Below are 17,560 nucleotides of genomic sequence, written 5' to 3' on the forward strand. Positions count from 1 at the left end.
TGGAATTTTTAGTTACTTTAGTTCAGTCTTCAACACTAAAATAATTTTCTACTTATTATGTGTATGAGTGCCTTAGCACTGAAGTTTTTCATAGTTTTGTAGAAAACTTTATAACAGTATAAACATTGTGTGAATGTAAAATGTGTGTTTAGTTTGTTCATTTTATGATTTTTTGTTTGACTTATTGAGTTCCGTGACTTGTTTACATAACATACTTAGTATTGATGGCTGCTACCAAATATGGCGCCTTGATAGTTTTTTAATAAGCTTATAAATGTTGATAGGGTCGGTTAAGACAAGTCTAACATGTTCAGAACACAACTTGTTTATTTTAATCCAGCGTGCACATTGCCAGATGTCACGTTTCCTCGTGTTCACGTGTAAATGAAGTCTAATCTCCGCGAGCCTCGTCAGGACATCAGAAGCTTCTTCTCTCAACGTTCGGATCCATTTCTTAACATATGGCGACGAGAACTGAGATGAAGTCTCGCGATGACTTGACGTCGAGGGGAGTGTCAAATTCCAAGAGAGAGGAGAGGAGAGGGGAGCCGCAGAGAGGGGCGCAAGGGTGAGTTTGTAAACACTTTATTACCCTATAAAACCCCCATAGACATGTCCACTATACTAAACTATGACAAAATAGCTTTTGGCGCTCCAGTTTCAGTGTTTGTTTTTGCCAAAAGTACGCGCATATTGAATTGTCAAACTGTTGCGGCAGCTCCAGCGCTTCATTCGGACCCGCTGTCTCGCTTTGCACTCAAGTGTCAGTCCGCTAACTTAACTTACCCGCTAGCCTTTTCTGTTTCTGTACATGTGGCTGTGCTCGCCTCTAACACATCGTTACACCACTTCCCCGCGGATGTGACTGAAGTAGCGGTGATGTGTGGTCGTTGTCATCGTTGAACCCGGTAGTAGCGCCGTTATTACACATTTTGAGCGTGCGTCTGGCCTGTTGTTAACGTTAGCCACGGCAGCTAGCCATTAGTTTTTCGTGGATACCAAAAGTTGATTTCGCGGTTCTGACCAATCAGATTGAGCTATCCAATGTTATTGACAGGCTCCTGAGCGTCGCATACGTTCGATAGCGCTGACTGACGCGCTCTGAGCCAATCGCTGAGCAGAGGGGGCGGTCTTGTTACGGGAAGGGGCGGGGCTAAGTGTGGCAGTATGTCGCCAGACTGCAATGAAGGCTGAAAAAGACAAACTTTTTTTTCAGGCCAGTCGGCGTTGCATGGAAGAAGGAACTAAAGTTTTCAGAACTTCTTTTGGGATTTTTCTGTTTGACATCGCCCACTCTTTTTTTTTCATGGCTAAAAACCACACGAAAAAACATGTGTCTGTTTTTTGGCGGTAGAAATATTCTGTGATGATAATCTGTGTCTGGGCAAAAAGAGCCAGTAAAGAAGCCAAAGTCTTAAGTAATAATGATATCCATAGTATTGCAATTTGAGCTGTTGAACGCCCCAGGATCCGCATCCCTATGCATGTCAACACCTTCATTAGGAATGTAGGTCATGCTATTTGGCAGAGCTGTACCTCGTTCCATCACATAGAGTTACACCAGAGAAAACTGCAGCCTGTTTGGTCCAACCAAGCATTTTGAACCACTCTGAGTAATTATACAAGTTGGCATTTTTATGCAAAAGAAATGTTCTTTGCTGCAACTTAAACATGATCACTTTATTACACATATGAATGATGATGGTGAATAGATTTAATGTTCGAAAATATATGTTGAGCATGTATGCATTTATGTCACTTGTGCCTTTGGCTAAGATGCCAGTGATTTGAAGTGTGTCCATTTTATTGTGGGTCCGTTGATTAGGTATTAGATTTAATATGTTATGGAATATTAAACATAAAGGATTTAGTTAAATGAATGTCCACACCAGAGGCTGTGCAGGCTGAGACACCAAACATCAAGTGACCTGCTCTTTTTCTTTTGAATGAGTGCCAAAACTTCTCGGCAAATGTTTATAAAAGTTGCAGACCAGGAATAATTTCAGCACACTGTTTTGGTTTTCATTTTCAAAAACAGCTGTGGCCGGGTCCATCATGTATTGTCCTGCATTGTCTGCTTGCTCGTCATGGATTTAGCTTCAAGACCTTGATAGTTCTGCAGACAAGGATATAGAATTTCATTTGTCCCATTTACCAAATCTCCGGTTCACTTTGCTTACATAAATACATGTTGGCTGTTGCACACATCCAGCTACAGACAAGATCTCTCCCGTCACTGAATTTCACAGCCCACATTTACAGGACCTCACACGTGAGCCAGCATACATCCATGATCTTTCAATTGATCAATCACTGATTGGCTTTCGCTTTTTCACCATTCACTCTACCTCCCCCTCCTTCACTTTTTTTCTTTTTGTGGGGTCTCCCCTACCCTCTGGCAATTCAAGCCTCAGATTCCAGAGTCATGGCTGCAGTGCGAGCTATTAATACGGTTTGTTTAGTCAGTTTCCTAGCAGTCTGCATCAAACACTGGATGGCTGTGGCTGATTATAGCTGCGACTCATTCCCCTACACCTGCTGAGTCGGAGAAATCCAAGTTAACGGCGGGACTTTGGCAGCAGCTCAATGAGAGGGACAGGAATTAGGGCAATATGCCTCCTTTCACCTTGGATGAAAGGAGGCAAAATAGGTGAACTTGATATCCATGTCTGTAAGGAATATAGATGATGTGCATCACTAATAAAACTAGCAGACTGATTTATTGTCTCTCACAGAGTTGAAGACTGCATGAAGATGAGCTTTACTGAGAGTAGTAAAACTTTATACTGTCAACTCATTAATTACTGTCAGAGTTTATTTTCCTTAAAACACTTCTGACACTCATAGTAAATAGTAGTAAATTACCATTGAAATTTCATTCTGTATTTACGTGAATTTAGCTGAGGATAACAGATAGTGCTACATCAGTCGTATCAGTTCGCTGCACTTATCGAATTCGTATTCGTTTACTGCACTTATCCTATTCGTAGTAGTTTGTAGCACTTATTGTATTCGTATTAGTCTGTTGCAATTATTGTTTTCGTAGTAATTTGCCTCTGCACTATACTTTTGCTCTGGTTTATGCTTTAAGATGCTTGTTTAAGAAAGGAGATGCACTTATGACTTCTGGTGACTAGTAGTTCTCTTGAATACCTATGTTGAATACACTTCCTGTAAGTCGCTTTGGATAAAAGCATCTGCTAAATGACTGTAATGTAATGTAATGTAATGTACATTCTTTTAAAGATTTAATTCCAGGAAACCAATGTTATTTTTCCACCCGTCACCTGAAATATATGGTGGACTTCCTACAAAATCGATTCCCACTTTTCATGTTGAATGCCAGCCAGCCAAGTTAATGTCTAGCATGTCGTTAGTAAGATGTAAACTCTGAAATCTGTTCCCACTCCTCACGCCAGATGTGTCCATTTCCCCACACGGTCCACACCCTCGGTATAACGAGCTAGACGGAGTATCTCGTTTGCAGACACGTCTCTGCCCAAATAGACTCAGTGGGTTCGGAGCACTTTGTGAGGGCCCTTGCACCAACCTGTTGTCTTTCTCCAGAGCATGGGAGGTCTGGAAGAATTCAGACTGCTCTTCTTTATCGGCCATCTGATCTGCACAGAGAGGGACGGGGCTTTTGCTTGCAAACCTGATGCATACCCCTTCCCTCCATGAAGACGTAGAACTGAGAGACACAACGGCTAGGCCTGTTACTGGTTCGGCGTCATGGGAGAGCGTTGTATTCCAGCGCAAGGCTTCAGTAATCATGTGTTGGCTCAGGGGCAGCTGTCCTCGGCAAAGGGAGAAACAGAGGGAGGAAGGAGGAAAATATACTGACTTCAACACTGGGAAAACTTTCAGACATTTATGCCTCGCCAACATAATGAATAATCTGTCCCACTCAATAATGTGAGGCTACATGCACAAGCCATAGTAGTAGTACTATGTAGTAGGTACAACAGAGGTTAATGTGGTCTTTAACTCAGTTTATTACAATACTAAACATGTTTAACTGATGTTGCTTTCCAGTTTGTGGAATAGCTGTACACATGAAATTGCATAATGCATTGGCAGATTAAATGAACACTATTTAACAAGCTTACAAACAAGTCAAAACAACACAGAAGTCCAGCTGCTGTCATATCATCAGAGTGAAAGTTCAGGTTTAGGAAGTGTATCAAAAAGAAGACGTAAATCTTTAAGGGGTTACTATTAAATTATAAAGCTAAAACAACATCCTGCTCATCAGCTCATGAATATGTTTAGAGAAACTTGAATGAGTATTGCAGTAGTCAGTGGCTTTTGTTTATTGAAGGGTTTCTACATGTATACATATAAAGGTGCAATGCATGTTGGTAGTTGCTTCACTTTTGGTAGTAAAGCGTTGTGTAACAGAAGTCACTTTGGGCCAATTGAGTGTGCTAAAACATTAATGTCCCTTGTCCATCGCCATCACCACCTCCAATTCCCTGAGTTAAATTCAACGACCGAGTGAGTTTTCTAAACTTCACAGTTTGTCTTCACATGGCGGGTTGTTCAGTGTTGTTTGGTGGAGTTGGGGCTTGTGAGGGAGGTGTGTGTGTGGAGTTATTCTCCTCTGTGGAAACAGCTGATAGAAGCAGTAAGCCTCCAACAGCTTTAGTTTATGCCACTTCAGTTTCAGGCACAACAGGAGGAGAACCAAACATCTAGTCCTGTGGAAAGCTTTAGAAGTGCATTCACATGCCCAACAATGCTAACCCTCTGTGCATCTGTTATACAGTGCTAACAAATATTGATGATGTATTAGCACCCCACTGAAATCATTCATGTTTAGTTTTTACAGCATAGGTCTGGAAAATTGATGTAATTTATTGAATTACTGATGTAATGAATATTGTACCTACTAAAATGAACTCCCAATGCGGTTTCCAATGAAAACATTTAGTGAATTTTTATATACTTAAATGTGAATAGCTGCAACAACCAGTCACAAAGTTAGCCCAAAGTCCAGAATCTGAAACTGAAACTGATCATACTGTAATGAATCCGGACGAACCAGAAGGGAAGCGTCTAATGTAGGGGATGCAATTGAAAATAATCATAATTAAATTGAGTTAAATTTGTCAAGTTATTGTGGTAAAGATTTTAAATCATACTGTTCAGCCCTAATATAGCAGCAGAGTTATTATGCACTATTATTTGTAATTCATATGAAATATTTAATTTCCATTGTAATTCATCGTGGCAACCAGGTAGCAAAGGTAGATGTTAGCGATACATCAATATGATATTTATAAAATGACAAAACTCATTATATAATTCAAAGTTAAGTAAAAGTAAGTAATGGCAATAGTTTAAAGTTTGTCTGGACTAAACACAAATGCCTCTCTCTGTTAATAATACTTACTAATATTGTTTAGTCTCCATCAGTTACTTGCATCCCAAAACAGTAAACTCTTGGATTGCGTGAGATACACTGTCAGGTCATTTTTAATGTGTCTATTTCAATATATTTGTGATGTTGATTCATGTGAGAGTTCACAGAAAGTGGATGGAGAAGACAGAACCAGAAAGAAACAGCTGAATCACAGAGAGATTGAACGAGGGGTGCAAGGAGGTAAAAGGTTGGGAGGTGCTAGAGAGGTGAGGAGAGGGAGTGGTGATGGGAGAAGGAGGGATTGGAAGTGAGGGAAAAGGAGACAGAAGGAGAGGGAGGGGTCTTTGTGTAAATGTTAGCTGCCGTTCTCTCGTGTGAGCAGCTTCTCATTCGCCAACCAGAAACCCCCCAGTGTGAAGGAAGTATCACCAGGGAAATTTCGTCTCGCTGCCTCTGTGCATGTTTTCCTCTTTGCCAGGGTTATTTTTAAATAGCGTTCAGCTTCCTGCTCAGACTAAAGACTACAAGCCACAGCATCCCTGTTTTGTTATTTTCAGGATTTGCCACTTGACGAATCAAATAAAACCCAGCAGCAATGTTCTCCTCTTCTCCTCTCCCACAGTTACATTGCAAGCTCTTTGCAAAAATGGGGGACGACCGACCTTTTGTGTGCCATGCTCCTGGCTGTGGACAGGTAAGTCTTCTCCTTCCTCGTCCTGGCTTCCAGGTGTGTGCATGCGTGTGGTGGTGTTTGATATATTTGCCCTTGCATGAGTACTCTCCAGCAGTTGATTGTAACTAATCATAATTGAATGTGTTATACTCCTAAAATAATTTAAAGGAAAAGAGAAGACACTTGAAAAGTCCCTTGATTTGCATTGAATAAAACTTCACGTATACAATAAGAGAACTTAAAAACGCTCAAAACACTTGAAATAGCTAGCATGCTGTCTTGTGAGACAATGCTGTCTCCTTCAACAATGACTCACTGGAAGCTCCGGTGAGTAATCAGAGCACAGTTATTGTTTCAACCTGTCACCGTTGACTTCTAGCGCCTGCAGACACAGGTTTGAGCCATGGCAGTGACTCAGCTGAGAGCCAATAGTGCTCTCACATGCCAGTAACGTGGTGCATTGTCGGAGCCTGGCCTTATATCACAGCAAATTAAAAAACTAAGTGTTCTAGGACTCATGATTATTCAACAAAGAAAAACACCGTGTCTCATATTGTGCTGAATTAGCTGTCTGTCTGTTCAGTTGGGTGTGATATAGAGCTGGTGATGGATTATCTCTCCTGGGGTTTGGAGGAAGAAAGTGTTTTATGTGGTTGAGAGAAATTTGTGATTCATAAGCCGTCTTCAACTCCGTGATCAGAAGCAATCAGAAAAGCGTTGTTCATGGGATTTGCGGTTTGAACAACAAGCCTGTAAAGCAGTTAAACATGCATGAATAAAGTATGATTTGTTTGGTTGTTTTCATCTCAGAACATTATGGACACCTAGGGACCCATTCCCCAAACATTTAAAACTCCGTCGACATGTGTATGTGATGTAAATGCTCTGCATATTTAATTTGTAGATATCATGGTTAATTTAGTTCGTCACATAGAAGCTTTTCAAGGCAATGCGACGTTGATGACTCATTTATAAAACAGCGCAACAATTTTATGCACAAAAACTATATTAAGATCGTACTTGGTGAAGTATGCACAGTATTGGAAGATTATTGAAAAAATATTGACCCTCTTTTTTGCAGTTCTTGTGTCTTTCACGAGTGTTGTATTGATTTGAGGTTTGCGTTGGTTTATATTGATCGCTGCTTATGGAATACTTTTAGCCCACTAGTACAAGCACAAAGAACACTGCTGGTTTGACTGTTTATGATCTATAAGTGCAAAGTAACGTTAAATATGTAGTGAAATTAAATGTGTGAGAGGCGTCATTATACATATTATGATGCCTCTCACATGTCATTTTTACAGTCTGGCTTCAATTCACCACCTCACCGTCTGCGTCGGCAATTTCCCGTGCCTCCAAAATGTTCGTACGCATGGGTCAGAGTTTACGTACAGGCGTGCAAATTCTCCCAAGTTTGTTTTTATAGATAACAACGTTTGCGTCGACAGTGGCTAACGCTTCTTTCAGGCCCCGTTTTGTGCGTTTGCAATGGTTATAAATGAGACCCCCTGGTCCCTGGCTGTGGCATAAATGTCATGGTGGTCTTGTTGTCAAACAGTTGCCTGTTTACATAGAGTAACATTATTATTCATTTTTTGTTTTTGTCCATGTGACAAATGTGAATCTAATATTCACTCTCTTTTACCTCCCTTTTGGGAGGCGGCTGAAGCACCACTATGTTTGTGAGCTGACGTTAGTCGCAGACTTTGGCTTGCTGGAAAAAGCTGCATATTGCAGCTGAAATCAGGGTTGACAACAGCAGTGGGACTAATCCAACAAGCAATCCATTTTACAACACACGCCAGAGCTCCAGAACATCTTTTTCACTGGTAGCAACTAACTTCCTCAGTTGATAGACTAGCACATGATTTGGCTGTCTCCCTTTTTGGTACAATATGGTATTAATCAATGACCTTTGCCGACACTACGCAGCATAGTTTCCCCCTCGTACCACAACCACAGGTTCTGCTTTAGCCATTGTGGTTGAAAGTGGTACTTTTTTTTTGTTTGCTTACCGGAGCTCGTGCCTCTCTCTCTCAACCCAACGGGTCAAGGCAGATGGCCTTCAACATAAAGCCTTGTTGTGTTACAGGGGTTCATGGTTGAATGTTGGGACTTTGTATATTAAAGAGTATGGTCTACACCTGCTCCATATAAAAAGAGTCATTAGAAAACTTCTGAGCTCCATAAAGATTTAATCGACTTGGCTTGAATTACGTTGAAGCGCTATACGTGAGGCGGAGGCACCACTGATAATGGTCATTATGCACTCACATAAACGCAACATTGTGAAATTTAAACTTGCTAAGGTTGCAGTATTAAGCCCTGGACCAACTTGCATTTTGATCCAAGGGTAATGTAAATATTTTGATAAGTGCATTTTTTAATTTTGTTTAGACACAAGCAGTCCAACGAGAAATTGACTTGAATGAAAAACAGTCTAAAATTGGAAAAATTGTATTTATATCAGGAACTGATCAGAGAAACAGCAAATGACTACAAAATGACCAGGCGTTTGGTTTGTACCAAAATAGTATTGAGGTTCAATATCCAGTCTTACATATTATACCAGCTTAAGTTTCATTATACAATTTATTATGAAGCTGAGGCGCGTGCTGCATTTATTTTTATCACCTTTGATGATATTTATTTGTGTACATTAAGGAACAAGCGCCTTATGTCCAAATGCTATTTTACTTTTGCCCTTTACAAGCAACAGTTGTCTACCAGGAAAGTCTGAATCATGCCCATAATAGAACACGGATGATTGACTCCTGGCTTTGCTCAGGGTTTTCCTTTAACCAAGTAAACAACAACAACAATAACAACAGCCCCACATTTTATAACATGATGCACAGCGTCAACTTTGTTGGGAGGGGAAATCCCTGCCAGTATCTCATACAGCGAGATTAGTTGGAGATAGTTTCCTCTGCAAGATCCAGGCGCCTTGTTCATAGGAAAGAGACAAATGAGACATGTAGTTGTATTGGTGATTCTGCCTGGCAGGGCTAAAAATAAGCCCCCTGACACTTGACTGTGTTTCCACTTCACTCTCTCACTTATGAACTCGCAACTGCAACGCAACTCCCAAAATAGGTTCCAGCGAATGGTGAATAGGCTGGTACACGAGCCAAGATTATTCCTCCTACGTCTCTGACTGATTCCCGTCGCCACTTCTCCAAAGAAGCATTGCCGAATCTCAGACGATGACTGTTGAAGCTGTTGAAGGTCTGATTTGCCAAAGTGCCAGACCTCCTGCTGCTTCCACTGTGGATATTTTGATAGGAAATAGAAGATAGGCTAACGTCAAGCTTCACAGATTTTTTTCAAACTGACCAGTTTGACAACTATGTGTTCTCCTCTGTAAAAACACCTTACACTTGCATCTGTAGCATCGGTTGTGATATGTCAGCTCATTTGCTTTTGCAGTTTTTGCCATGCCAGTGTTCTTCAGACCTCATCAATTTGTAGACATTTTCAACCATTGCCCTAAATTTGAATTCTGTTAAATAAATGTATTTCTAATACAAGCCCTTTTTCTTGTCTAGATAAATCTAGTTTGTGTAAAGATATTTGAGCCCATGTCCTGCAGCTATAATGGGCCCATTAAGGGATTTTAGACATAAGGAACTGTACACCAACGAGACAGTGCGCTTTATGGTTTGTCACATAGTGTATGCAGTGTTGGCTGCATGTGTTGGGCTACAACACTAAGAGATTATCTGTCGGTGTTTGTTGCAATTATGCAATATGATATCTGGGTTAATGCTATATAGTCTATTTCCTCGAGTCACCAGAAGAAGTAGACAATTACCCGTAGGCTACTTCATATTATGTACTTATCTTTACTCTTTTCTTCTTGTTCACGTGTTCCAGAGGTTTACCAATGAGGACCACTTGGCTGTACACAAACACAAGCATGAGATGACACTGAAATTTGGACCAGCCAGGACCGACTCTGTAATTATTGCAGGTACTGTTTCCCTTCTGAACAAAAAAGCACAGCATTATTCTTCCTCTTTGTTAAATATCCCCTCCATGCACTCACATGAAGTCAGTTTATCAATAACATAATAACACCATTAGCACAATCTCAAGAAAAAGCAGCTCCAATGACACATTTATGACATGGGTTTCTATATTTATTGCTGAGTGTGAAAACATTACTGTGTGTAGTTATCTCTGTTGGTTCCCTTTTGCCAGACCAGACACCTACTCCCACCCGCTTCCTAAAGAACTGCGATGAGGTCGGTCTGTTCAATGAGCTGGCCAGCTCCTTCGATCAAGACGACGATGAAAAGAGAGCAAAGAACTCTGTAAGAAAGTCTTGGAGTTTATGATTTTGCCAATGTTTACATCTGTGTCCGATTATGTGTTTATGCCTTTATGTATTGTTATTAACAGAAACCAATGGAATTTTCTACAAGACTCCAACATAATGAAAATCACTTTTTACTTCCTTCTTTCTTACCTCAAGTGTTAAAGTGAAAAATTATTGCTTTCAGAAATTCCTGCTTTGTGCATTTATCATTATAATCGTAACTAAAATAGTGTCAAATGATTATGTGGTTGTTTGGTTTGTGTGCTAAATACAAGCCTACCTTTTTTTAATGGAATGTAGTCAAAAATCTTTGTCGTGTGATCTAACATTCTTCTCTCTCACTTTCTCTGTCCTCCTCAGCTCCATGCTCCCAACTCTGTGGCTGTGGACATGAGCATGCAGACAGCATCAGACGTGAAGGTGAAAAAAGAGGAACCTGTAGAGGTCGACTCCTCGCCTCCGAGCAGCCCTGATTCTTATTCTGGAGATTCGGACTACTACGAGCCTCTGGTTAAAGGAAAGGTAGGTCAAAATGGGAGGAGAGGGTATTACACGAGTGTATAGAGAAGAGGGTGGATCCTTAAAGGGCGTACTCACCTCACTGCTTTTCTCCCAGGACACACCACCCAGAAGTTCAGCCCCCACCCCGACTATTGTGCGTCCAGGTTCCCTCCAACTACACTTGGGCTTCGATGCCCTTCAGCCCACCATGCCGTCACCCACCTCTGTCATCACACAGACACCGCCTTCCAATCGAACTCTGGGGTGAGTAAAGTCCTTCTTCTGTCTTCTGATGAACACTTTAAACCTGATTTGCCTTAGGTAGCTTTAAAGCTCTTATTTTGAACGTTCCATTAAAGCTGTATCTTCCTTATCCTAAAAAAAGCTCTCTTAATTATCAGCCATCATTTAAACTCCTTCGCTGCCTGGCAAGAAGCCCACACTGTCATTGGTTTAAATACCTCATTACTTCAGAAATCTCCTCTGTGGGATAACCCCGACATTTCTCACCCTATTGCAAATGGAATATTGAAAAAATGTTGGTTAATAATGGCATTAAAACAGTTGATGATTTATTTGACCAAGATAACTTTTCAGATTTTTTGCAATTACCTTTAAAATGTAATAAACCAACCATTATTTATTTATATATTTTCAGATTAGACACAGCTTTGCAGGCTTTCCATATATTCCACCAGAATCGCTGTTTGAAAAGCATTAGCTTCGTAAATACTTGTACACTACAAAGGGTCTGACATCTTATATTTATGTTATTCCAAAAGGTATCTTGCCGAGTGATAAATCTGAAGTTGGATCTTGAATTCAAATATGCTGATAACAGTTGGTGTATTATCCTTTGAAATGTCTAATGCTGTGCTAATCTCAGACAAATGCAATTAAACATCTTTAATAGAACCTATTACACTCCACATAGACTTGGAAAAATATACCACAAACACATACACAAGTGTAGTCCACACTTCTCATACTCTCTATCTGCTGGTTACAACCCTGTGTTGAACCTCTACTATGTAGTGAGGGAACCCTTCAAACCCAAAATGCCATTATGTTCTTTGTGGCTGCACACTTTTCTACATTTCCTCATCATTAATCAGACATTTGTTGTATCTAAAAAAGAAACGTGAGTGAAATTGGATACACAATTCAAAACACACTTCTGTGGATTTGAGCTGTCATTGTATTCACAGCTTGTAAGAGTATTTATTTATGTTAATGCAGATTTTGTCAGAAGTCGATAGTTGCTTTGTTACAAAGACTTTGTAGTATAAAATTGCTGATTATTTATATAAACATTACCACACTTTCTGTTCCTGTCTGCCTGCCTAGTTCGCCAACCAGCCACTACCCCATGATGATGCTTCCCTCTGGTCAGGCAGTGCCTGTGCTCCCTGGTCCAGTACAGATCCCCTCTGTCATTAATGTAAGGAAGACCAGCAGTCTAAATTTGTTGAGTTTCAATTTTATAACTTAGAAGTTGGTTCAAGTTGTGAATTCATGTGTATTTGTGCATCTTATCTGGTCTCCAGCTGGCCCGAACCATGAGCATGGTGCCCAACATTCCTGGAATCCCCGGTCCTCCTCTGGGAGGCAGCAGCAGCGGCTCTAACTCCCCTTCTGGCTACAGCATCCACTCAGAGGCCAAGATGGTCAGCACTAGATTAGCTCTCTATTTTTATTTCTTTATCTGTTCTTTTTGTCTCCACCTTCACCCTCCAGCTTCCCTCTGCACTGACTTAGTTTGTTCATCATATGACTTTTTACTGCAGTTACTTGTTTTATTAAACCCTTAAGACATACCAAGCCAACATCAAAGAACTAGTGGCGACCAAGGCTGACTGTTGGGTCGCCTCACGTGGCCTGTGTATTGGCCAAAAAGTAGCACTTGAACACACCGCAAAGACCGCAGCCAACGGCCAATTGGCATGTATGTTCTGCACCATGGATGTATAAAGAGAACTGGATCAGTGATGGACTTTTAAGTAGATCTTCCGTGGAGACTCCTCATCCATGGGAACTAGCGTTTCCTTTAACTTTAACCTCCCAGCCTCGGCCTCACATGACCGAAGGAATGAAAATAACTCTGGATTCGGCTTTAAGTGCTTTTAACAACTTTTGGGACCTAATGATTTAAAAAGGGCTATTCAAGTGATCGTCCTGAGGAATTGATTTACCCCAAAAAAGTATTATGGGCTGATTAACAGATGTCTCTATCCAAATTTTAGTCTATGGGGAAAAAAATGTTTGGGCCCAATGGCATCACGTGACACCTGATATTGTAATTCCACAGTTTGGCCACTATGTTATATTTGCCTTAAAGCCTGCCGCTCTTCCTGAGGGCTTTGTCTGCGCAAGCGTCAGAAGAAATAACTCCTCCATACCAGCAGGTGGCGGTAGTCTGTATTTGTAATAAAAAAAGGGAAACCAGATTCTTCAGAAATAGACAATCTTCTCGCTGATGGTTTCGTCTACTTATTCATTCATTCATCTGGACTGAACAGTACTAATTTGAGACTGTTTCATAACCAGTTACATTTACAGTAACGTTAAGCAGGCTGTTGACCAGTTGAACCCCTTTGCTGCCATAATCAGTTATTTTAAGATCCTTACTCCCAGCTGGGAAACCACCATATCACAAAGCAACATCATCTCAAAATTGTTCCAGGAACATATAACTTTAGTTGGCTCACATCAGCTATAAAGCCTCCAGAGTTAAACTTGAAAACTTGAAAAATAAGATTGAACTGTGTGACACTGTCAGGTCAGCACGAGACACTAATCTGCAGAATTACAGACCTTTTTACATTCATGCTCCAAGAGAAGTCAGGTATTTCTTTAGGCAAAGGGCAGTAAAACCTGGTGCTTATTTAATAATGTTATTAAAACAGCTGAGATCTGGCAGAAAACAGTTGTATTGCATTTCAAATGTGTAACTTAACAGTTGAATAAAACAGCACAAACACTTGTCACTAGATATTAATCAGCTTTCGTCTCAAAGTGCATCTGGTGTTATCAACAACTAACTTTAGGTTGTTTTGAAGATTAGTTACTAATGTTTATTCCACGTTATTGTTGCTAATTCTATAAATGAGTAAATGGGTTAATATAGAGACAATTTATTACGGTCTAGTTGGATTGGGTTTGCAATGATGCTGCAGGGTTGTTTAAATAATAACATAAAAACACACAAAATTGTGCTATTGCTTTTGAATCTGACCTTTTGAGTTCTTGCTTTCTTTGCCTTTTTCGGTGCTTCGATCTTTTCTGCAGAGTTAAAGCCATTTTTATACTTACATTACACAGTTAATACTTGGGCTGTGTATTCTAGTGTGCTTGTTATTAATTCTGGTTACTAATTCTGCTAAAACCATTTTTTTCCTGTAGCGTCTGAAGGCTGCTCTGTCCCAGCAGAGCCCGTCAGGATACAGCATGGGGATCATGTCCATGGGCGGCAGCCCAATGATACCACAGAGGGCAGAGCAGAGCCAGCTGCTGGTCCAACATCCAGATGCTCCATCACCTGCACAACCTCAGGTACAGCGTGTTGTCTAAAGTCGAGGACCTGACTGTAATGTGACTTTCAGGTCCAAGAACAATGTTACTTAAATTTGGAAAGTCCACCAAAAGTTACTAAGATTGATCTTTTGCATATCATCTGTTTTAGTTAAAGGAAATTGGGCTGTACTTCTTGTAATTGGATGACTATAAGTTTTCTAACTAAAATAATGAAACTATGACTCAAACTTCCCTTTTCTTGTCTTTCTTCCGCTCCCCTCCCCTGTCTCTCTGTTTCCTTCTCACCCTGACCCTGTTCTCCCTCCAGGTATCTCCAGCGCAGCCTACAGGTGGGCGGCGGCGGCGGACGGCAGAAGATGACCCAGATGAACGACGGCAGCGGTTCCTCGAGAGGAATCGGGCCGCTGCATCGCGCTGCAGACAGAAACGCAAACTGTGGGTCAACTCTCTGGAGAAGAAGGCTGAGGAGCTCTGCAACATGAACGTCTCGCTGTCGGTGAGTGGGCGGGGATGAAATGTGGCCTGTGGGAGGCCTGTGTTAGTTTGTGCAGAGTCACACTCACTGTGCACAGTTGACAGGCTTTCTTGTCGTGGAAGTTTGTGAGGTGTTTACCATCAGTTTTAGGTAGAATGGGGATATATTAGAAATGGTTGAATTTACAGGATTTTAAACTACCGGACTTATGACAACTTGTTTAACATATCTGTGTTATCCGGTGGTTGCAGGTTATTTTTTACACTGAGCGATTGAAACTAGACTCTTTACCCCTTTAGCGCTGAACAATATTAAAAATCCATCAGGGAAAGAAGTCTGCAAGGTCTGTCTGTTTTGAATAATATGACCCAGTGTTAGGGAAGATTTTTTCTTTTGGGTGTCCTGTAAGTCTAACTACGATATGAATTTTCTTTGAATTATTCCAAAATTTTGTAACTTCGTATTTTCTGATCCTTTTAGAATGAAGTGTCTCTGTTGCGGAACGAAGTGGCACATTTGAAGCAGCTGCTGCTAGCCCACAAGGACTGTCCTGTGACCAACCTACAGAAGAAGTCTGCCTACTTAGGTGAACCTTTTCAAACTTATGCCATATTACCCCTAGGGTAGCCTCTTATCTCTATGATAAATGTCATAATTACTCAGGACAGAATTCTTAAACCGTGCACTGGGGATACTGTTAGATAACAAAGATAATGTCTACAGGTTTCTATTCAGTAAGTCTTAAGTATAAATCTGTACTTGTGTCATCTTCTTTTCCCTGTAGCTGCAGAAGAGAGCATGAAAGACTCCTCAGAGCTCACAGGCTCCCCTGCCCCGGTGATCCAGCACAGCTCTCTGGCACACAGCCCCTCTGCAGGGCACAACGGCCTGAGCTCAAGGGCAGCAGCTGAGGCTATGGCTATGTCAGTGCTGGCCGGAATGGGCCAGCAGCAGAGGTCTGAGAGTGGACCCTCTCACATTATCATGGCTGCACAGTCTCAATCTGCTGCCAGATGATGAGCGATGCCACCCCGGCCCAGACTTGGCTCACAATCATCACCCAGGGATAAAAAAGAGCAGCGGACACCCCTCCTCCTAACTTCTACCAACATAGAAGTCCAAATTTCTCATCTTCCCCTTTCGCCCTCCGCTGTGCTCCTCTGCTCTCTCTGACCCTCCTCTGGAGCCATCAAGCTGTGGCCTGGAGCTCAGCAGCAGCCTTCTGGGAATGGACTTAGACTTTTGAGAGAGCTTCCTGTTCACTTTGCCATAGACTACAGGGGCTGGACTCCAACCTCCCATCCTCGTTTCCCCCTCTGTGCCTCTCCGCTCATCTCTCCTCACCCTCAGTCAAATCGACTCTTCACTGGACTGTAGGACTGCATCGCTCTGAGTGAATGCCGCCATCCACTTCCCATGTGGACACGTGTTGCATAAACATTCTCGATCAAATCAGATAGCAAACGACACACAGGGCTTTACACCGTTTTCAGCAGGGAATTGTGCCTTGTGCTCCTCGACTTGTTAGCCATGCACACACCCACACATGCCGTCACAGCATAGGTCCCTATACATCCGTGGCTCCAAAGATGCAGTAGTTGTCTAGACGTCAGTGACTCGGCTCTAAAAATAGTCACTCAAACCTTTTGTAAACGGTTCCACCACAAGGTAATCTCAACATGGACCCAAAAACCTTACCTCAATTACCCCCCTTCATGATAAAATGAATAAACTGTGTGTGTGATAAGCTCTGTGCGTATATATTTATGTACATCAGAACATAGCAGTTTGCCTACTCCTGAACTGATACGTTAATAGCTGGATTGTTAGCATGTGACTTTTTCTATTAGGGTGTTATGTTCTTGATACAGCCATGTGCAGCTATATACATTTTTTGTTATTAATTGGCACATTGTCCCAGATAAGTCCACAGAACCAGAACCAAAATCTGTTGGATTGACATTGTATTATCTAAGATTAATTGGTTTAAGCAACTTTTTTTTTCTGATCTGAAGGGAATTTAACCTCTCCCCTCCTCCTTACTTTCCCCATAAAACAGACAGTTTTGCTGTTTATTGGTTTGTAAGTGGATGCCTTTTCCATTTTATATGAAACGGTTCTAGTGACTGTGTGTTTCTCTGTGTGGGCCCTGGACTTACTGTAACTGTTATTTTCACACTTCTCAGGATGGTTGCACATCCTTGCTGCTCGTTGGAAGTGCGATGAACCCAGTCACCCTGCTCTTTACCAAACCTAAACTAAGCCATACTGACCACAAATCAGATATCCGAATCACCAAAGACCACCTTGTACCTGTTCTGGAGGCGAAGTAAATAGCCTTACTGTTATTTTGTGACTCAGAGGTCATAGTGACAAAATCAACAATTAATCCCTGCTTGTTACTTGCACTTACACTCAGTCTCACATACAATGTCTGATGATTTTGCCTTAAAACCACATTTGTGCCTCCGATAATCCCAAAAAACAAAAGGTTGCTCTATGTGAAAAACAGTGGAGCCTCAGAAAACCTTATGTGTATGAACTTGTCAGTTTCATCAAATTAAAAACTCAAGTCAATAAGGAAAAAGTGTTTTAACCATTGAAGATTCCTCCAAGCCTTTAAAATGAATGGTTAATTAAACCATTAGTTTCTTTTCAGTGACATAATACCATCCAATACTTGCCTGT

At 41.2% G+C, this 17,560-nt stretch overlaps 1 protein-coding gene across 2 annotated transcripts in view; it reads left to right on the forward strand.

Annotated features, from left to right (window-relative positions):
- The first annotated feature begins 522 nt into the window (after window positions 1-522).
- atf7a (activating transcription factor 7a) overlaps window positions 523-17,560 on the forward strand; it is an 18,176-nt gene continuing 1,138 nt past the window's right edge. Inside the window, exons 1-12 of one of the 2 annotated variants that reach the window (XM_054608938.1) lie at window positions 523-568; window positions 5,988-6,059; window positions 9,918-10,014; window positions 10,245-10,357; window positions 10,723-10,884; window positions 10,979-11,127; window positions 12,211-12,304; window positions 12,411-12,530; window positions 14,266-14,415; window positions 14,705-14,893; window positions 15,353-15,458; window positions 15,657-17,560. The exon at window positions 15,657-17,560 is cut by the window's right edge and continues 1,138 nt beyond it. In XM_054608938.1, coding sequence (XP_054464913.1) covers window positions 6,012-6,059; window positions 9,918-10,014; window positions 10,245-10,357; window positions 10,723-10,884; window positions 10,979-11,127; window positions 12,211-12,304; window positions 12,411-12,530; window positions 14,266-14,415; window positions 14,705-14,893; window positions 15,353-15,458; window positions 15,657-15,889 — 1,461 coding nt within the window. In that variant the 5' untranslated portion in view covers window positions 523-568; window positions 5,988-6,011 and the 3' untranslated portion in view covers window positions 15,890-17,560. Of the gene's footprint in view, window positions 569-5,960; window positions 6,060-9,917; window positions 10,015-10,244; window positions 10,358-10,722; window positions 10,885-10,978; window positions 11,128-12,210; window positions 12,305-12,410; window positions 12,531-14,265; window positions 14,416-14,704; window positions 14,894-15,352; window positions 15,459-15,656 lie in introns of those variants that run through there. The other variant, XM_054608937.1, reaches the window with a different exon arrangement.

The sequence above is a fragment of the Anoplopoma fimbria genome, chromosome 12 (genome assembly GCF_027596085.1).
Source record: "Anoplopoma fimbria isolate UVic2021 breed Golden Eagle Sablefish chromosome 12, Afim_UVic_2022, whole genome shotgun sequence".
Lineage (NCBI taxonomy): Eukaryota > Metazoa > Chordata > Actinopteri > Perciformes > Anoplopomatidae > Anoplopoma > Anoplopoma fimbria.